Source organism: Dermacentor silvarum, chromosome 3 (assembly GCF_013339745.2).
Source record: "Dermacentor silvarum isolate Dsil-2018 chromosome 3, BIME_Dsil_1.4, whole genome shotgun sequence".
Taxonomy (NCBI): domain Eukaryota; kingdom Metazoa; phylum Arthropoda; class Arachnida; order Ixodida; family Ixodidae; genus Dermacentor; species Dermacentor silvarum.
The window spans coordinates 106935991-106957939 of record NC_051156.1 but is presented as its reverse complement, the minus strand read 5'-3'; the positions used below and the strand labels follow the sequence as shown (position 1 = coordinate 106957939).

The 21949-nt window shown below is 47.2% G+C and overlaps 1 protein-coding gene across 1 annotated transcript in view; it reads left to right on the top strand.

Moving 5' to 3' along the window:
* The window catches only part of LOC119445664 (serine/threonine-protein kinase unc-51-like), a 142870-nt gene extending 121906 nt beyond the window's left edge, over positions 1-20964 (top strand). Inside the window, exons 19-23 of the mRNA XM_037709939.2 lie at positions 3385-3513; positions 12260-12580; positions 13933-14046; positions 14350-14440; positions 15063-20964. Of these exons, the coding sequence (XP_037565867.1) occupies positions 3385-3513; positions 12260-12580; positions 13933-14046; positions 14350-14440; positions 15063-15136 (729 nt within the window). The 3' untranslated portion in view covers positions 15137-20964. The remainder of the gene's footprint in view (positions 1-3384; positions 3514-12259; positions 12581-13932; positions 14047-14349; positions 14441-15062) is intronic.
* Positions 20965-21949: the final 985 nt, after the last annotated feature.

The window sequence follows — 21949 nt, the reverse complement described above, 5'->3', positions numbered from 1 at the left end:
GAAAGCTCTTCGGTTGTAATTTGTTCGATCTCTTTGCTTAGTGGCGCTTTTCTGTGGTCTGTGGCTGCCATGACCTTCCATGTGAGAAGTGTGTGTGCCTCCCCTACATTTAAAAGGACACTAAAAGCAAATACTAAGTCAAGCTAGCATGATGGATTAGTGTTCGAGTATCTCTAAGGCACCAATATTACCGCAAACAGAGCCTTAGTAATTGAGAAATTGAGGTAAATGCAGGACACAATAAGAGACTCCCCAGGGACATTCAAGTACTTGCCCGAAGACGAAGGCACTCCTCATTTAAATTCTGTCACTAGTACTCAACCGCTCGTTATAAAAACATCATTGTATTCTACTACAAGACGAAAGAAAATGCTACTTGACAAGCTCCATTTCATTTTTAGAAAAAAAGAACTCATTGACATTACACCGTTGACAACGACGGGGGTGGTCGAAAGGTTTCATTTTCGCTAGACTGTGTACCGCCAGCGCTTTCGCGTTTCAGTAGTTCCGTTATCGTGCAGTGCTGCACGGGTCCTTGCACGAAAAAAGCGTTGCAAGGTTTCTGGAATGGTATTTAAACAGCCCACGTGAACTTCGTATTTGCCTCTAGTGTCCCTTTAAAAATTTATGTAGCCAAACTGCAGCGCGATGTCGCAGATTTATGAAATATTTTTTTTTGTATGGGCCATTTTTGTAAAAGAATTCTCAAAGCCATTACAGTTGAACCCAGCAATAACGAAAGCAACGGCGAAAGTTAAAAAATTTTGCTTCTCGACAATTTCATTCTTACGAAATGCGGCAGAACAGAATGCACTGAAAAATGACATCGAAATGCTAAAGTTACGTTGGCCTACTTTAGTGAGCCTTGCTCAAGGCTACCGAGTAACTCATTGCTGACAGCACAGAGTGCAGTCCCATGTGCCGGTCAGCGATTGCAGCACCGGCATGGAGCGGTACTCTCAATAAATATATAAAATGCAATCACTTTTGCAAGCTTTCTTGCGACTTGTCACTGGATGCACGACGACGTATCCGGTGCAGACTCAAGCGAAATCTCACAACAATGATTGTATCCCCGATAGTGACTCATCGAGAATACGGCCGTCTTCCGGCAAATTTCTGTTAGGTGCAACAACAATTGTATCCCCGATAGTGACTCATCGAGAATACGGCCGTCTTCCGGCAAATTTCTGTTAGGTGGCACCAAACCGTCAGGCCTGCTGGATGGCATGAAAAGTAGCGTGCTTGAACTCGCCATGGCACCTTGGGCATGGTCATCCTAGGAAACAGTACACCGCCACACCGTTCATCATGCACCTCAAGAAGGTCATGGTTATTCCCACCCTATAGTACACGTGCTTTTCTGAATTTATTTATTTTGAAAGGGGGATTTATTGAAGCTCATCCGAGGGATCGCAAGTGGATTTTTATGCACAGTCCTAGCTTTTGGCATCAGCAGCTCGAGCTCGGGTCTCGTGCCGAAGCAATGGCAGTGCCCACGGCAACTACATGCATATTCCCCACTACAATTGCCCCCGCTGCAAAGGTGAGCCATCCTGGTGACCTAACTAAGGCGATGACACGACGAGGGGGTGATGGTACGGCTTCAGGCGGCTGATGTGAACCGTGTCGCAGCCACGGCGGCGCTTGTCCGAAGATGGTGTCACCGGTTCGACCACATAGTTCACAGGCGATGTACATTCGACAATCCAGTACGGACCCTGATATTTTGGAGCAAGCTTTGGGCTAAGGCCTGGGGATTGGAATGGCAGTCGAAGCCAGACATGAGAACCCACGGCGAAGGACTGTGTTGGCTGATCGTGGTCGCGGCGATCTTTTTGGATGCCTTGGGTATTCGACGTGAATGAGCGAGCCAGTTGATGGCGCTCTTCAGCATGTCATTTCATTTAATTTATTTTCTCTCAAGGCCGAGGCATTACAGAGAGGAGTGGGTGGTATCAACACACAAAACCAAGCAACTTCCGTAAGTGGGGTGAATTCAGAGGCGTCCGGGTGATACGGAAATATGGTGTACATGCATATTCTCCACTACAACTTTGATGCTCGAAGCACTGCCTCCTTGGGGCCGTAGTCTTGGATGATAACTTTTGTTGACACAATACGGCCCCAGTTCTCAATCTGGGCCGGAGACGTGGCAGTCTATGCAGCGGCTACCATCATGAGCACCGTAAACAAATCCAAGTCTGTGGAGTGTGCACTTTGTTTTATCTGCACGCCAGAGGTCAACTTATGTGCGCACCAAGAGACGCAGAGTACGCACGCGCTACACTTGGTACGCAGTTGTCATCGCATGTCAGTACAGTCCCTTGGTGATGCAACCGTGCCATTTGAAATGGGCAATTAACAAACAAGATGGTTTCTTTCAATTTCCAGCTCTGCAGTCACTTCCGATGCTTTGCTGTTTCTGTAAACGAAAATGGGAGTGGTGGCCACGCAAGCATGCTGTGGTGGTATTTTACGTAATTTAAGTGGACAGAAAATGTATTTGAGCACCTTTTGGACTGTGTTAACATTACATGGGTAGATAATATGGGGGACTAACTAACGTTCGCCGCAGATACGGAAATATTTAGTTGTCACAAGATTGTCAACCCGCCGCGGTGGCTCAGTCATCTAAGGCGTTGTGCTGCTGAGCACGAGATTGCGGGATCGAATCCCGGCCGTGGCGGCCGCATTTCGATGGAGGCGAAATGCAAAAACGCTCATGTACTTGCGCTGTAGCGCACGATAAAGGACCCCAGGTGCTCTAAAACTAATCCGGAGCCCTCCATTACGGCGTGCCTCATAATCAGAACTGGTTTTCGCACGTAAAACCCCAGAAAGAAGACAAGATTTTCATTGTCTTGGGCTTTCATTATCGTGGGGTTTCACTGTATATTTCGTGTTGAGCAAAGGTTGTAAAAACTTGTATGTCATGGGGTAGCACAGCTAATGCAAGAGCTTCAAGGTGGCATTGCTACCCTCCTCCTTTTTTCTCTCTCTTCATCCTTTTCAAATTTACAAAGTTTCCACCCACAATGAGACTGACTTTTGTGCTCCAGATGTGTAACTACCAATTCGGATTGACTTAATCTTGATCATTCTTTTAACCTGTGCGAAAATGTAGGGTGTTGTGACTTTGTAGATGCATCACGAGTTGTTTTAGTATATTTAAGTTTTTGTGACTTTGTAGATGCATCACAAGCTGTTTTAGTATATTTAAGTTTTGCTATGTTCAGCCACTTGGTTCCAATGCTTGTGAGACCAAAGCTGAACAGTTGCAGCTTAGTTGTAGCTGAAATATTGTTGCTCACACCAGGGCCAAGCTGTTTTTTGCAAGTGCCTTTGCATGTGTGACTTACGGACACCCCTTTTTGTGTGTAGCGGGAGCACAATGAGACCCTGGCGAAGCTGCACTTCATTGATGCCCTGGTGGGATGCATCGTGGAGCTGGCACGTTCCAAGGCAGAGCCCCTGGCTGCGGCCTTAACAGAGTCCACGTACTGGCGGCAGGTATGGTCACTCTGGCAACAGAGTTTGCAAGCATTGCAACTGGGGCACGTAATGATAGCTGAACTGTTTAAGCATTATTGATAGCTGCGCTTAGTGACAAACCACTACAAGCCCCAGCCACAAAACTACGCTGTAATTGCCCTCTGTGCTTCCGTGCCACGAAACATGGTTCCTTGGGAGACACTGATATGGAAAGTACAGTAAAACCTCGCTAACTCGTATTTCACGGGACCGAAAAAAGAAAATGTTCGAATTAACCGTATGTCGAATTATCGAGGGTATCAAAAAAACAATAAACAACTTCTTACTACGTCAACTAAATTCATTTACTAAATGAATTAGCAAATCCTGTTCCTATTGCACAAAAGCAGTGCAGAAGCTGCAATTCTCATCTCGTGAATGATTAGCGCTCACAGCGGCACGCGTCTTCACCCGAGACGTGCTTTTCACTACCGTGCGCACATCCCAATTATTTTTCACTACATCGCATGTCTATTGCGATGTAGGGGGTGCTCTGCATCTTCGACAGCTTTGCACTGAGTAAAAACGAAACTACTGTTTGCCGCAACAGCTGCGGATGAAACTGCGGCCGCTGTCAACGCGATCATGGACGGCAACCTTGCGGTTCTGAAGGTGCGTGGGCGAAGCACACCCCTAAGTCAAACCGAAACTACCATTTACTGCTACTGCGGACGAAACCGCGGTCGCTATCGACGCGATCATGGATGACCACTACGCAGCTATGAATGCACGCGGCTGACGCGCCTCCCGAGTCAAAACGAAGCTACAGGACTGTTTGCCGCAACCGCTGCGGACGTAACTGCGGTCGCTATCGATGCAATCGTGGATGGCGACTAAGCAGTGATGAAGGCACGCAGCCAATGCGGTGCTATGCACGGCGGTAAACGCAATAATAAAGGCTTTAAAAGCATTCTGGCATTGCTATCATTCACGTACGATTTGCACTGATGACTATGGCGATGCGAAATCCGCCGCTTCGTTTTGGTGGATGCTATTAGCACTTTTGCTCCCTTGCGTCGCACATTTGAGGCGCTCCGCGCTCGCTGAGCTCCGTGAGTTGTCTGATTTAAGGGATGTGTGGCCAAATACACCCGAATTAACGAGAGTTTAATTGCATTAAATAATGCATACGTCTGCAGGGACCAAAGGACGAGTCTGAGTTATCCGACTTTCCCAATTAATGAGGATCGAATTAACGAGGTTTTTACTGTAGTAGCCTCCGCTGTGACGTCATGTAAACGAGTGAACGTCATTTGCTGGTGCAATTATACAAATTATCTGAATTGGACAGCGGTGTCATTACCTCTGCATTCTTAAGCTGTCGCTAATTATAGGTTGCCATCAACTGTAGTTGAAAGGCAGCTCTGTGTTCTGCAGTCATCGTGGGTTTTAGCCATCCGTAATACCTAAAGAATTTCTACTAGCCAAGTTTAAACCAGTCTGCTCACTTCAAACCTGGAATTTCCTGCCTGGAATTTTCTGCCTAGCTTTGGAAGACTTTGTTGGTGCTCTTGCAAGGAATTTGAATCAACAAAATTTACATAGGGCAACTTCCATTTCATTATATTTTTCCAAATCTCTGACCTCCCAACGTGAGGTGCAGCTTTTTCTGAAACACTTTTGTGCATGAAAGAGGAAGATAAATTTCGGCTGTTCACTGCCAGCATGTGCCTGTGTGTATTTATTGAATGCTCTTCCTTTAAAGGGGCTTTGAGCCACTTTATATCAAAGCCGAGAAATGCATTTCAAGTTAAAACAGACTATTTCAGAAATACTTTACCGCAAGAAGTACTTCAATTCGTTCAGCAGAAGTTGAGTTATTGGCAATCGAAGGTCGCGCATGGTCCCATTCGTGGTGCTTCCGTTCTTTTTTCAATGACTTGCACTGTGAAGGCTGCGACGGAGCGAGGTGGCCCCACACCGCTCCGAGGCCTACTGAACATCACCGTGGTGTGCTGTTCAAATTTGATTTTGGATGTTAATGGAGCTGCCACTACTTCCGATTTTGGGGCCTGCGACGCATCAAAGGCAGTTGTCCTCAGCGAGCCGCATTTCTCTCGGCCAGCTACAGCCAGCGGACTTGTCGCAGCACCCCGCGGCAGTCATGGTATCTACGTTATGTAGCAGACTGCAACTGCATGCAACTGTAGTGCGTATGCATAGCGTTTAATTTGTGCATGACAAGGCTCGAGTGCGCGCTTGCACTCATATGCTCTAGTCTGGTCGTGCTACGTGGTGCCGACCGGCTTTGCCCTTGGACGTGGAGTAGCCACGTCCAACTTGCACATTTTGAAGTGCCAATACGAAGCGAAGTCTGCCAAGGCGTCTAACTAGGAGGGGCCAGGAGTGAGCGGGCGCTGACAAGCATGCGTGTGGTCTGACCTTATGTTTCGTGTGGTTCGAGGCTAGTTGAATGTTCAAAACAAGTTGAATTTAAAGAGACCCGATGGCTACGACACCGATAAGCAGGGTGACCAATGTTTAATTACTACGCAGGTGGCCACGGCCGTGTGTGAGATTATAGTTGGCTTCTGCCGGAAGTACGTAATTATTATTGAAGTTCAAAAGCAGATTTTAGCTTGCTTCAGCCTGTTTATTAAACTGTAACAAACAGTAAACAACTGTATTAAACAGTAACAGTAGGAAGAAGCGCTCTGATCCAAATCCCATTCTTTATTGAGTTGTGTATGGGAATCTGCTATATTACGAAATGAAGCGTCCAGGAAAGAGTGAGGAGTAGGCTTTTGTTTCAAAGAGAGCATTTGAGAAAAAGGTGACTTCGCGCTCTGCTTGTGAGCTCCACGTGCCTCGCACGAGTGCAAAATATGGCTGAGATGTTCACAGCAGCGTTTGCTATCCGCGGACTGTGTTTTTTCACCAAGCCCGAGCGTAGTTCAGGACCCTTTTAATATACTTCAGTTTTATCTTTAGACTACATTGTCTGTATCGCATCTATTGTTATCTCTACCTCCCTCTCCCCATCACTTTCCATGCCCCTCTGCACTGGTGTAGTAGTTAGCACACACCCTCTTTTGCGACTGTGTTGCAAAGGCCAGAGATAGCTGCGCACACTTTCGTTTGGATTTCTCCTGGACAGCAACAATGGGCCCCACATTTTATTACACTTGTAAAGAGGTTTATTGGGCGAATCCAACAAACAGGCGGCAGCTCGGAACAGTAGGCAGGGAGAACAAGATGGTGGTGTCCGAACGCCAATCTCGTGCCTTTTCCTCGTGATGATGATCGCCGGGATGTCCTTCTCTTCATTTCTTCATTATAATTGCCCCCGTCGAGAAAGGAGGAGCCATCCTGGCGATCTAACAGGTGGGGACAAGAGGGTCGAAGTACGGCTTGAGGCGGTCTACGTGAACAACATCACGTCCACGTCGACGACGGTCGCCGGGCGGCGTAAGAGGTTCAATGACGTAGTTTACGGGAGAGGTACGCTCGACGACGCGGTAGGGACCATGATAATTGGAAAGCAGTTTGGGTGACAAGCCAGGAGCGCAGGGCGGTACATGAAGCCAGACAAGTGCACCAGGAGCGAATGGTGCGACAGGAGGGCGGTCGTCATCGCGGGCGTTTTTCTGGCGTTGTTGGTCGGCCGTAGTAAAGCGCTTGGCTAGTTGTCGGCAATCTTCAGCGTAACGGGCGGCTTCCGACACGGGCGTGTACTCTGAGGCATCTGGTGCGTATGGCAGCAACGTGTCGATTGTGTGCGACGGCTGGCGACCGTACAGAAGGAAGAAAGGGGAAAAACCGGTTGTGACTTGCGTAGCGGTGTTATACGCGTATGTCGCAAATGGAAGAACCAGGTCCCAGTTCGTTTGATCAGATGCGACATGTGTCGCAAGCATGTCGCCCAGTGTCCGATTAAACCGCTCAGTCAGACCGTTCGTTTGAGGGTGGTAGGCAGTACACGTCCGATGTACAATATTGCACTGGTGGAGAAGTGCTTGAATTACATCGGAGAGAAATACGCGGCCACGGTCACTGAGGAGTTCACGAGGAGGACCGTGTCGCAGCACAAAGCGATTGAGGATGAAGGAGGCGACGTCCTGTGCTGTCGCCGTAGGAAGAGCAGCGGTTTCGGCGTATCGCGTAAGGTGGTCGACAGCAACGATAGCCCATCGGTTTCCCGCTGTGGTCAAAGGTAAAGGTCCATATAGGTCAATTCCAACGCGGTCGAATGGGCCGTCTGGGCACGGAAGGGGCTGTAATGAACCTGTGGCAGGATGCGGTGGTTTTTTGCGTCGCTGACACTCGTGGCAGCCGCGAATGAACTTGCGGACAAAGCGAAACATTCCGCGCCAGTAGTATCTTTTGCGTAAACGTTCATATGTCTTGAAGACACCGCCGTGAGCACACTGCGGGTCGGAGTGAAAGGACGCACAGATTGTAGAGCGCAGCGTTCGGGGGATCACTAGGAGCCACTTCCTACCATCTGGCGAGTAGTTACGCCGGTACAAGAGGCCATCACGAATGCTGAAATGCGAAGCTTGGCGTCGCAGTAATCGAGTGGGCGAAAGGGTGGGTGCCTCGGATAAAACGTCAAGAAGCGAAGCGATCCATGGATCGTGGCGCTGTGCAGAGGACACGGCGGCGACGTCAAGAGCTGGCAGTGGTTGGTCTATAGTGGATATGGACGCAGTTTCGGTGGATAGCGGTGACCGCGACAGTGCATCAGCATCGGCATGCTTGCGTCCGGAACGATATATAACACGGATATCAAACTCTTGAAGTCGAAGAGCCCAGCGGGCAAGGCGACCTGACGGATCCTTCAGCGAAGACAACCAACATAATGCATGATGGTCCGTAACTACATCAAACGTGCGGCCATATAAGTATGGGCGGAACTTGACAAGCGCCCAGACTATTGCCAAGCATTCTTTCTCGGTGACGCTATAGTTTGACTCAGCCTTGGTGAGCGTTCTGCTGGCGTATGCGACGACATACTCTGTGAACCCAGGCTTTCGTTGTGCGAGAACAGCACCCAGGCCGACACCGCTGGCGTCTGTGTGAACCTCAGTTGCGGCCTTAGGATCGTAGTGGCGCAGTATAGGTGGTGACGTGAGGAGACGACGGAGGGTGGAGAAGGCTTGGTCACACTCAGAAGACCACGACGAGAGACTGGTGGCGCCACTTAAAAGTTGGGTCAAAGGCGCAATTATAGAGGCAAAGTTGCGCACAAACCGGCGAAAGTAGGAGCATAACCCTACGAAGCTTCTTAACTGCTTTATAGTCGTCGGTTTGGGAAAGTCGGTGACGGCACGTAGTTTAGCCGGGTCCGGAAGTACACCGTCCTTTGATACGACGTGACCGAGAATTGTAAGTTTTCGCGCAGCAAAATGGCACTTCTTCAGATTGAGTTGGAGCTGAGCGTTCTTCAGACAAGTCAGGACATGGTTGAGGCGTTCGAGATGGGTTGCGAAATCTGGCGCAAAGACAACAATGTCGTCGAGGTAGCAGAGACATATGTGCCACTTCAAACCCCGCAGAACCGAGTCCATCATGCGCTCGAAGGTGGCAGGCGCATTGCAGAGGCCGAAGGGCATGACATTAAATTCATATAGACCGTCAGGCGTGACGAAGGCTGTCTTTGAACGGTCGGCCTCTGCTAAAGGCACCTGCCAATACCCGGAACGCAAATCTAACGATGAAAAAAACTCGGCACCTTGTAAGCAATCAAGGGCATCGTCAATTCTGGGCAAAGGGTACACGTCTTTCCGAGTGACCTTGTTTAGGCGCCGGTAATCCACGCAGAAGCGAATCGAGCCATCTTTTTTTTTAACGAGAACCACGGGGGATGCCCACGGACTTTGTGAAGGGCGAATAACGTCGCGTTTAAGCATATCGTCAACCTGGTCGGTAATAACTTGACGTTCCGCGGTGGAGACACGGTACGGACGTTGTCGCACTGGTGAGTTGGAGCCGGTGTCGATGTAGTGAACAATGGTAGAAGTTCGGCCAAGGGCACGTTGGGCAACATCGAAAGACTCGCGGAACTGGTAGAGCAGCTGGAGAAGAGCAGAGCGTTCAGATGGCAACAGTCCGTCTGCGATCGACGAATTGAATAGGTCGGCAGCTGGTATATCAGAAGGGTTAAGAGCACTGACGGCGTCGAGGTCGCGTCGAGCGGAATCTTGCTGCACGGAAAAAATCTGTCCGATATCAATGGGTTGCACGCATCCAAGGGATTCACCTTTAAGCAGTTGGATGGGATACGGAAGAGGATTTGTGAGGCAGAGTGCGCTTGTTCCATTCGAAATAGACAGGGTCGAATAAGGCAGAAGAAGTGGCTTCCGACTTAGAAGGAGGCGTGATGGTTCAAAGAATGCAGCTTCGTCACATATGCTGTTGCAGAACACTGGGAGCAAAACAGCTGATGTCGGCGGAATTTCTGTGTCCTCTGTTACGACTAGTTTGTGGGCGGCTTGATGAATGTGGTTGTAGGGCGGGTCACACAAGGGGAAGAGCTCAAGTTCAGATCTGGCACAATCAATAACGGCGTGATTGCACGATAGAAAGTCCCAGCCAAGTATGATGTCATGCGAGCAGGATGAAAGGACGATAAACTCAACAATATAGTGTTCTTTAGCAATGATAAGTCGAGCAGTGCAGGCGGCTATAGGCCGAACAGGGTCTCCATTCGCTGTACGTAAGGGCATCATCTCAAGAGGCGTAGTCACTTTTCGCAGCTTGCGGCAAAGTTTGGCATCTATAACAGAAACGGCAGCACCGGTATCGACAAGAGCATACGCATGGGTGCCTTCAACAAAAACTTCGACAATATTCGACGGCAAATTTCGAGGACTTGAGCATTTCGACAGCGCAGTTCTTGCCTCTTGAACTGCGGGGGCTAGTTTCCCTCATTTTCAGGGGCTGGTCGACGACGCATGGGCGACAAGGAGCGGCGACGGGGTGAAGGTGAGCGACGAGACGTGGGTTGCGGATAGTCACGTGAAGACGTGCTTGTTTGGGGATCCGGACTTTCATAACGAGAGCGGGGACGATCCATGTAGTTCGGTGAACGGGCGTCTGAGTATCCTGGGGCACGACGATGGCAGTGTCGGGCGATATGACCAGGGCCGCCGCATGCAAAACAGATCGGCCGGTTGTCGCGCGTTCGCCAGGGATTTGCATTGATGGGAGCAGCCCATGTCACGGACGGCTGAGTCGGGGCTGCAGCATACGACACACCACGGAACGGTGAGCGCTGTTGTAGCTGCTGCCGCTTTACTACCTCAGCGTAACTAAGAGGCGCGGCGACAGGATGCTGCTGAATGGGCACCGGCGTGGCCTCGGAAATCTGTTCTTGAATGACATGTCGAAGCACGGGAGCCAACGGGATTGGTTGCTGCAGTTGCTGCTGCTGTGGGAGCTCCTGACGTTGAGCAAACGGCAGGAGAGACAACTGACGGGCCACCTCCTCACGCACACACTCCAGTATCTGGTATCTGCTGTCACTGGATTTTCATTTTTCTGGATGGACATCTGCAATAGACCTTGCTCCTGGTGAGAGAGGAGGTGCGCACTAATGGGAGTGGGTAGTCACGTGGTGTGTGTGCTATGGTGCGAAATTTGCAAGAGGAGTTTGCAGCTTGTCAAAGCCAGGCATGGTGTTCGGTATATGGGCCAGTAAGGCCATGCTTGTTGAAATGAGTTGTTGGCTTCTCTTAATTAAAGATACCGTGATACACTTTCTCACTAATCATAAAGTGGCCTCACTAGTAAAGGACATTGCCTTATGAATCTCCTACTGCAAAAGCTTTTCCACATCCTTCAAGTATAAGCGCAGTTAGACGCAGTTATCGCACTGATGAGCAGCTTTGTCTTTCCTTTCGTCTGCACCGGTGTGCTGAAAGCTATGCAGGGGAGGTTGCAAGGGGGCAAGGCACCGCCCAAAAAGCGTCTCTCCGGTGAAAGGGCACGTCGCATTGCGGCATCTCGTGGAGGCTGTGGCATCTACGCTCTGTGGCACGTCACTGCTACCTCGGAAACCATGCAGCTACGCGCAGCTGTCATGTGTAGACCAGCAGTGCAAAGATGAAGTGCATTTTCTGTCTTTTTGAGATTGCAGACATGTATTTACCTTAAAATTAGCATTAATAGTGTTACTGAGATTGTTCTCGCAATTGTAAAATCAGCCAATAGCTGTTTGTGGGCTCCACTGCTTGCAATGATGCCATTGCAAAGGCGAGAGCAAGCAAGTTCTCACTGTTTTTGACACAAGATTGTAAATTCCCTGCTGCATGTAGTGCAATAATATTTTAACTTGCATGTTCACAGGAACTTCATCTACAGATTGGCAACATTTTCTTACTATGTTGAAAAAGTGTTTCAGGGCCCCTTTAAGTAAGCAGTGCTTCATGTCAGTAGGCTTTGGTAGACAGAGAGGCACTCTAGAAATAATTGTTAGCAAAAGGCTACTGCAGTGGCAGCACATGATGCTCAAAAACAAGCTCCTGATGTGCATCACCACAACGTAGTTGCATGGGCTGCAGCGAAATTAATATTCAAAGCTGTCATAGGAGCCATCGTAAGATCAGAGGCAAAGGTTAGTTGGGGTAGCTCAGGTGATTGAACGTTGCACAGTTGGTATTATACATGGTTTCAAAGCTGCCGGGGAGTTGTGGCTTTTTGTCAAAGTGGGCACGTTAAGCCACAGTTGTGAGTGCAGCAAGTAATGTCCAGCCTGAAATGAGAAAGTCTCTCTCCTCCACAGTGCTGTTCGTCTCCTGAGGAGCAGGTGGCCCGTGCGCTCGGTGAGGGCCATCGCCGTGCCGAGCAGCTTGTGCTGTACGTCCGCGCCGTGCAGCTGCTGGCATCGGCGCTCAACCTGGCCCGAGACCAGGTGGCCCAGAGGCGACTCAGGGCTTCGTCGAGTGTGCGGCAGCTGCTGCGCGGCATGCAGCAGACCCTGCACCGTTGCATGGACTGGTGTCGGCGGCTCTCCCAGCAGGGAGTGCTGCAAGCCTCCGCCTCGAGCTCCTCAACACCCCCTCTTACGGCTGACCGGCTGCTCTACAACTACGCCATTGACATGGTGAGGTGCCACGGGGGTTCAGTTTTCCGTTGTCACTGTGTGGATTTGGGACCGAGGAGACTAGTGTGTGATATGGGAACAAGGAGAATTACGGTTGTGTGGCGGGCATTTTCGTGCACGCCACACTAAAGCGCGATTGTCAAAACAGTGCAGACATAAAAAGATGGAAGCACACACTATGGAGCTCGTTTTGCTGGTTTAGTGCATGTTGTTTTGTTATTTGTCTTTCTCGTCAGTATTCTTTTCTGACATTGTGTTGTGAAGTTGCACTGTGAGGTGCGATTTGTGATCTACCGTATTTACTCTAATCTAGGCCGACTCCGATTCCAAGCCGACCCCCCGAAGCCAGAAAAAAAAAAAAAAACTCCTCGAATGTAGGTCGATCAAAAAAAAAAGCAAGGACAGGGTTCACAAAATAGCAACAGCATTTATTGAATATGAACATGCTGAGCTCATTCTACGTCATCATCACTGCTAGCCTTGTTGTGATCTTCCTTATCGCTGCCATTTTCAAACAGTGCACTATATTCAGTACCATCAAGCGCATTAGAGATGCTGCACGTTTTGAAAGAGCGCACGCTCAAAGTTCCTGGGTAAATGTCATCCTCGTTACGGCGCATGCAAAAAGCATCTCCTGTTACCCCCTCCAACGACGGGACATTTTTCTCATTAATGCCGAAGTCCCGCCGGGCTTGAATGTTAGACGGAGCCTCTGTGGCTAGTACAACTGTTCCTTAGAAAGCGGCACTATAGTAGCATTGCCTGTTTGGTGCCATTACGATGATGCCAAGCCGCGCGCCGATGCTACACCATACCGAAACTACCAATACGGCACAGGTCAAAATGGCGACATCGCTCGTGTACTTCAGTTGGCTACTGGCACGGCTAGTAGCGGCTGTGATACTGACTTTTCTAGATGGCGCTAACTATGCACCATATTTATCAGTTTCAGTTAAAAAGTAGCGCGTTTTTCAAAATCCTCGTATCTAAGCCGACCCTAGAGTTTCGTATATGATTATCTGAAAAAAAAAACTATCGGCCTAGATTCAAATAAACAAGGTACACCCTAAATTAAACTATTGTTTAATCTCCTAGAATTCTTGGTTTGGGCAATACCTGCAAATATACTGTATTTGTGGCCAGTCATTCAGCTGTAACTGCTCCCGCTGCAGGGTATCGATGGCTATTCTGATGTAGGTGGCATGCAAAAGCACTCGTGTACTTGGATTGATTTAGGTTCAGATGAAGGAATGCGAGGGGGTTGGAAATAATCTGGAGCCTTGACTACTGCTGCTCGCATAGCCTGTCCTTTAGGACACTAAGTCCATAACTTTATATCTCTTGCTCCACAGTGCCAGACGGCTGCCATGGGAGAGCTTTGTGTTCACACAGAGGAATACACAGGTGCCCTGGATGGCACGTCAAGTGAACACAGTCGTGACGCAGTCACCGCTACCCTCACGGAGGCAAGTATGCTGCTATCGCTAGGACTAAGGTGTTCTTTAGCTTGCTTGGCACAAGTTTGTCCAACAATATGTCGGATTGTTATTCACTATGTCTGGTAGTAGTTTCTGCTTCTTCAGTCACTGTACCGTGACATTATTTTTACCTTTTTTACATTGCCATGTGTCTGGCAGTGTAGTAATGAAGGGGAAATGCCTGTAAAGTTTGTGCCCTGCCATTGTGTACCAGTTAGCTGTGAAGGCACACAAACTGACTAGATAGAGCACGGGCTAATGGAGGTGCTGTGTGCTTCTTGTGTTGTGCAGTGCTTTCGCCGCTACCAGACAGCCCAGATCTTGCTGCACAGTTTGGCACAGCAAGTGGAAAACGAGGACGACAGGGCACTGCTCAACCGATGTGAGTAGTGCCACACTACGCCATTGTTTTGCACCTTTCCAAACGACATACTTCTCTGCCCCATTGTGCGCTTTTTTCACAGTTGGAATCCAGAATCCAATGAAAGCAAATTGGAATTGAATAAAATGTTGCTGGGGATCTGACAAGACATTTTGCAATAAAATATTCGCTACACAAAGTGAGAAAAGAGTTACTTGCTGGAAGCTCTCAGCTTGGCATGCTATCGCTGTGCTATTGGGAAAAGACATGTAGTGTTCCTGTGTCGGGCATTAGGTGAGACATATTCAGAGACTTGCATCATTTGCGTGGTTCACTAGGGCTGCATTTAACGCATTTGCTATAGCGGCACTTTTCCGAGATCCTGATTCTGGTGAGGCGTACTTAGTTACCTTTACATCATTGTCTCAAGCTCAGAAATGGCACAGCTGTGCCCAAAATTGGATGCAACAATAATGCCTGGGATCTCGCATTTTCAGTTTCATGATAATTAGTTTAATGCTGACTGAAATGAAGGATGACCAATGTAATCTTAGCTTGATCCCTCATTATGTCTGATAATTCATTATATCGAGGCTCGACTTATAAACATAGCCTAAGCCACGCACTCTCTCTTGGATTGCAGACAAGGACGCTGTGGAGAAGCGGCTCTACGTGCTCCAGAGTGAAGGCCTTGTGTGTGCCTATGACTCGACCTGAAGAGGATGGAGAGCCCCGGGTCATTCTCCGATGGCCATTCTGTCGGCTGCTCCTTTCTGTGCTCCTCATCCATCCCCCGTGGTGCGCTTGTGCTGCTGCCTGCCCCGAGTGCTGTCCTTGATGGCGGCTGTGGACTTGCAATCTTGTTCATTGCCTCGTTTGTTTCATCTCCACTCTCCAGATTTTTTATTTTTATTTTCAGCACCTCCATTGTTCTGAGAACTGAGCCTTTTCTTCACGGACTTTACAAAGCCGCTTGTTCACGACTCATTCATGTTTTACTTTGTCATTTATTGCATTCCCCATTTGTCATCTTAGCAACAAAACCAAAAACAAAAAAAATTCCTGCAGAACTTTTAGCTTACATTTTGGTGGCTCCTTTATTTCTGTACCTTGCCGGCCTGGGATCTCGTTTCTGTGCTATATCGTCGCAGTCGTGAGATTTCCTGTGAAAGGTGTCATAAGCTGGAAAGAGCCACCCTTTCTCACCCTCTATGTTTCCCATACAAAATCCCTAAAGTTGCGTAATAGCTGCACATGTGAGCTGTTTGCAACAGCGGGATTTGTGCTGCTACTGCTATTAATATAAGGATGTCATCGTGCACATATGAAGAACTTCTACAACACTTGTTGGCCTCTCACTTCTGTTACTGAGCTGGACTAACAAATTTTATTCTTACAGAATTAACTGCGCTAGCTGATTGCGCCAGTCAGCATACAAATATTACACCCATCTGCCTAGCCATTGCGTGCACCCACTGCTCGTTTTGTATCCTCTATTCTCGGCATGTCTTTTCCTAAACTTGACACCACGGTTGTTCATTTGCAACGCTTGGTTGATTTCGCTCTTTCAGCCATTCTCAGCACGTACTTTGCAATCAGATAGTTTGTGAAGTAATAACTCTCAGTTGGTGCCTGGTACCACTGTTAGGCCTCGTTGCAATAGAAGGCAAGCCTTTAGCGAATCCTGTTGCTGTCAACTCGAAGTTGCGCATCCGAGGCACATAGGTGCCCCAGCTTTTCTTGTTTTCCCGCTGGCTTCCGTCTTGGAGCCCTCCTAATTTATTTACCACGCTTTAGTTTTCCTCGAACTCGAGAGAGAGCTGTTCTAGGGAAGTTGTGATAAAACCCTTACTTGCACGCGGCGAGCAGGCAGGTTGCATCTAGCACTTGATGAGCATACAATCTGAAAAAAAAGTATTGCACCTTTTGAAATGTGCTTTTGCCACGTGGAAGCAATCACCACTATTCTTGCGTGCACTTTCATTTTAAAGCCCTCAGCTGCTGGGAACATTACAGTCGGTTAGGTGCCCAATTATGTGTAACAGCGACAAAAAAAAAAAAAAAGAAAACTGCGTATTATTGGAAGGCAGTTGTGTTGCATAATGGTGGCGGTTGTTGCTGCGGGACAAGAGCATACCTCAGAGAGAGAGAAAGTAGTCTTTTTTTTTTTTTTTTAGGAATGTAGCTTGTGGACCAAAGTGCCCGTAGATGCCGACTTCCCAATGTGCGCCTACGCCTTTCCCCGCTGCCGTGCCAATGACTAGTCAGATTGCCTGAATGAAAAGGACCGAGAGCGGATCCCCGAAAACTAATGGAAGTCAACCTGCTTGAGTTGCAGGCCAAAAGCCATGAGGCAGAAAATCGCGCGGCTGAATGCTTGTTCCCCCACTACCTGATGTGCCAACAGATATCACTCTTTTTGCCAGTCATTACGTTTCGTTCCCACCCACCTAATTTCCCACAATGTTCACTGCTAGTAATCAGTTTTCCTGCGTAATAAATGCCAGCGGTAACATATTATGAGAATACTCTACCAGTTTGAACTTTATTGTCCCTTTAAGTTGGAAAAATATATTCCACATTTGAGACAAAGTACCTGAACCAAAGCTGCTTTTGTGTGTACCTTTCATGTTGCAGTGGTCCATTAATCTTGCTTTATTTGCAATAACTGGACCTGCGTTCCTTTGCCTGATATGTCCATATTCATATATATATATTTTTTTATGCAGGCACAATTTTACACTTGTTTGGAGCTAGGAGTATGTGCTCACGATTTGCTTTTAATGCCATGATGCTTTGGCATTGTGATTGCAACATTGCAAGGCCCACAAGTTCTTGAGGCAAATTTTTGTCGGCTCACTTTGAAGCCTTTTCGAACAGCTTTTAAGCCGTTCGGTTGCACCTCGTGGCTTTTGGCACTGTCAGGTTTGTGACTGTGAAGTGAGGATGTGGTGTGGAAGGTACTGCCATGTTTAGAGAGCCTGTTTGTCAAAGAAACAGATTTAAACAAAAAATTGTTTACCATGCTGCCATGGAATGGTTGCACTGTCCAGGCAAAGGCATCAATGATAATGGTGTCTCTTGTAGGAACAGCAACAAATCAGCTTGCACATTTTGTTTCTCATGTTTTTTTTTTTTTTTGTCCTCTGTACTCCAAACTTTTGTTGCGTGGTAGTTGTATAATAAGGGGTTTTATCAGGCATGGTCATTTGTACATATATTAAGTAGCTGCTTTATCAAAGGCTTGGGCAAGGTTATTGTGGAGAGTGTAAAAGTCCTGGCCATTCCCTGGATCGGGTACATACGAGTGCGTTTGCGCATGCATACATGCATTTTACTGAAAGCTGTCACGATAAGCTTGCATGAGAAGTGTTTCAAGCAATGATGCATCTGAAGTGAGACAACTGGGAGACTGAATTGTGCTTTTGTGGTCGTGCAATGCTTCTGGGCTGGCAGTGTTGCCTTGAATGAAAGATACTATGGAGGCTTTCCAAGCTGTCAGTTTCTTTTCTTTCACCACTGCTGGGATTTTCCAGGAGCATGGGGGGGACTTTTTTTTTTTTTTTTTTGCTGTCAACTTTATTTACAAATGGCTGTTTATCTGAGCCATCAGCACTGGTGCCACTTTGCCATGTGGCGAATTGGGGTTGAGATATTGCCTTGATGTGCTGAATGCGCTTCACAAGGATTGCCGAAGCGAGGCACACGCAACAAACATGTGGGCTGGTGGAAAACATTGTGTGTATGTTATTCATGCGCTTGTATCTACATCATTGTATATCAAAGAAATGAGAAAAAAAGAAAAAAGGTTCCCTTGTGGAAACTTGAACAACAAAAACCTTTCTATTATTCATTTATGCCATTACTCTTATCCTCCACTGCATGCTTTGCCTTGCGGCAGTACGTGGTTCTTTCGGGATGGTTGTGTAGCGGGCATACCAAAGTGTGTGAACAGTACGACATACCGTATCATTTCGAGTGTGCCTGCTTTGCTGATAGAGTTCATTGCTACATGATGTATGCGTTATGTGTGTCGTTTACAGTTCATTTTGGTAGACGTGTCTTTCATTTGAAAACAGCCATGCTGGCAGATTTGGCTGTGCAACCAGTGTGCGTACATGAATAGGTGCTCCCCAGCAATGGATGCCTTGGGGAAGGAAGGAGTTCTGTTTGTGTGTAGACAGACGGCAGTGGGCCACTGTAGCGTGGATTCATGAAAAAGTTTATAGAAAAAGCTGTGCTGTCTGTACAGGTAGTGGTGTTCCTATGTTGCGAAGTTCTTGAACTTGTCGTCGTCTGTTGTAAAGACCTTACGATGATGTTCATTAGGCTTCACTTCAGTTCATGCTAGAATCTTCTTAGCCTTGTGTAAATCGCCGGTAGCTCTGTGTACGAGTGTTCTATCAGCCTAATAGAGCTGTCATTGTTGTTCCTGTAGTTAAAAAATTAGGGTGGGTCACTGAGTTATTTTTGTGGTGCTTTCCCCATTTCTATACGTTCACGTCTCCATTACGATTTTACTGTGGAGGTCACCAGAGGTGTGTTTTCATGTCTGTGTGCAATGGCCTAGCGTGTGAAAGCCATTTCATGACATTGCTTGATGCTTACAGAAGCAGCACGATTTCATGGCAGGCGGGTACTTTTGCAAAAAGATGGTAAAACAAGCACAAAAAAAAATGCTGTAGTCTCTTTGTTTGTGAATGTCTTGAAAAGTGTTGTGATATCTCCTTTTTGCTGCTATACATAAAACTATATAAATAATGCGCATGGTTGTGCACACAAATAGCGCTGTAGGGTGTAACTGATGCTGAACGTAGATGAGGGAAAAAAAACAAAAAAACAAGAATACCTGCTGTACAGCCTTTTTCCTCACCGTCGAAAGTATAGCCTGCCTGCCACGCACAGGATAGTTGGAATCTGCATGCACAGTAGATGTCAGTGCTTCTTTGCCAGTGGGTCTGACTGTTCTCAAGGCCAGCCATTTTCAAAAAACGAGCACTTGCTTTCTACATGCTGTGCTTCATAGCCAGAATTTCTTGCCCATAAAGCAACATACCTGCGCAGATCAATTGTCCAGTGCATATAGCGAAAGGTGCTCTCATTCTTGGCATTGAGAACTCGCATGTGCAGTGCTAGCTGCAAGATGCCTTGCTAGAAAGCTCACCTTTTTCTGTGCTCATGAGACTTGTGATTATTCTTTTTAGCTACTACTTCTTGCTCAGGGGTCTGGTACAAGATGTTTGGGACAGCAGTTGATTACTTCTTACCACTAAAGTGTGCCTCAGATGCTGGCTTTTTTTTTTCTCGGAGATTTTCATTAACCCACAGAAAAATTCTTGCTGCTTACATTTCTTAATATGTCCCTAAATAGCAATGATAAGTTAACTTGCATTGTTATACCATACTTCTTAAATTGGGAAAACATGCCTGCCTTTTCATGAGCCTTGTTAACGCCAAAGGGGCACAAAAGTATAGCAGTTGGCGGTACCACCTGCAAATTGGGGCATGCTGTCAAAGCTACCCTGTACTTTGGCAGCGTCTGCCTTGGCATTAGTTGATTGCCCACCACTAAAAGCAACTATCTTGTATTTTCAAGCAAGCACTGGCTGAATTTGCCAACTTTCGAGTAACTTTTCTTGTATTTAAAGTGATCCAAATATGCAAAATGTCATAGAATTTGTGATGTTGGACTCTGCATGATCTGTGCAGCGGTCTAAAATTCAAAATTCAGAGAGTGAAGGTAGGACAGCTGATTTAGTTTCTCCAAAGAAAAGTAAACAGGCTTTTGAAGATGTAATCTACCAGTGTAGGCTGATTTAGTTGTCTACTATGTCCCTTTAAGAAGGCCTGTATCTGAGCAACTGCTGCCTCCTCTCTGATATACCTTCTCTCTCTTGCTATTGCATTTACCTTGAGCACCGGACATGTCAAAATTTGTGCTTTTTATGTTTAGTGACACAAGCTTTGGAGGTACAACTTAGAAATGTGGCTGGCCTTGGTGAACATCTGTTCTACACCAAGTTCAATGTGTGAATGACGTCATGGTTTGGTTGAGGAAAGACGCACAGCCTTTCACTGTGCCGTAACTGTACATAGCTGTGTATACACGCGACATTTTTTGTTTATAGGAAGACTGTATATAGGTTTCGTTGGCTGCCACATGAAAAAAAAGAAAAAAAAATTGCGCTCTGGCACTGGACTGGCCAGTGCGCTTGTTGGGGACAAGCTTAACCGCAACATACACATCTGCTGGGCAGTTAGTATATATATATATAATTTGATTCGTGTGAGTTACTTTTGTTGTAGTGTGTGCTCGTTTACTGACTGTGCATCCGCCTTACTGAAGGGTTGCAAACTGTACTGTAGTGTGTTTGTGAACTGTGCGATTTTATTTTCATTTTTTTGTTCATTCATTAGCTTCCTTCGAATGTGCGCAACGCACTTTGAAAGAAGAAAAAACAAAGCAGGAAAAGCTAAAAATTCCCACTTTTTCTTTTTAAATCTTGTACAGCCGTTTGTAATAAAGAGTTTGTCTGCTGCCTGTAGCCTGTGTAGTTCTGTCTTACTGTGCTTCAATTACATAGGCGAGAACATGTTTGCGTGTTCATAGTAGAAGCAAGATCCTTCAATACCTTTATGGTAGTAGTCTATGCAGCACTTACACTTAAGACGAATGACAAAAAGAACATGCTTTTATTGTTTGTCATAACCGTGAGCACTGCACACGCTCACGGTTATATATGAGCAGGTACCAACTCGCTCGGCTTGCAATCCCTATATAATTGGCTGTGTTGCGCGATTCTCACTCTTTAACGTATTCACTGCAGACACACTGGGGTTTTCAGAACACAAAAGGCAAAAGAAAAGAATTGAATTGCTGCAGCCATGGAGTCGAGCAGTGCTAGCCTGCAACCCTTGCAATGGGCCTCCCATTTCAAGGCGGCGCACCGTAGCCGCAAGTAAACTTGGTTTTAGTTCACGGGCAAGTTAAGTTCACTGAGATAATCAGCCTTGCATGCACTGCACACAACTGCGTTAGAACCCGGGGACCACATGCATGACAGGTTGATTATTCTTTCGCAGCCGACGGCACGTACGTCATTGGTGTTCTTAGAACTGTGCTGCACTTTGAGACATGTACTGCTGGGGAGGGCACACTTCCACTGCAGTGCTCAAGTTGTATGGACACTTTACGGACAAACGTATGTAACGCGACGCCAAGCAGCGCATATATGTCGCTCAGCGGCATATATAGGCGCGTTCTTGTGGGCTCACGCAAACGCAGGCACTGCCAGAAGAACCTGACCGATAAAGCAAAATGGACCAGAGATATTGAATCTCGCTTGTGAAGTTATAGCAACTCTGAAAAACAAACGCCCGGAGAATGCATGTTGCAGGTACAAGAATTTCAAGTGGAGCATGAATTGAAAGTATGAAGGGAGAAGAAATAAATTTAACAGAGCAATCGGTTGCACAAACATCCCTGCTGCTGAGCCTCTAAGGATAACTGGATTTGCGAGCTTAGGCCAT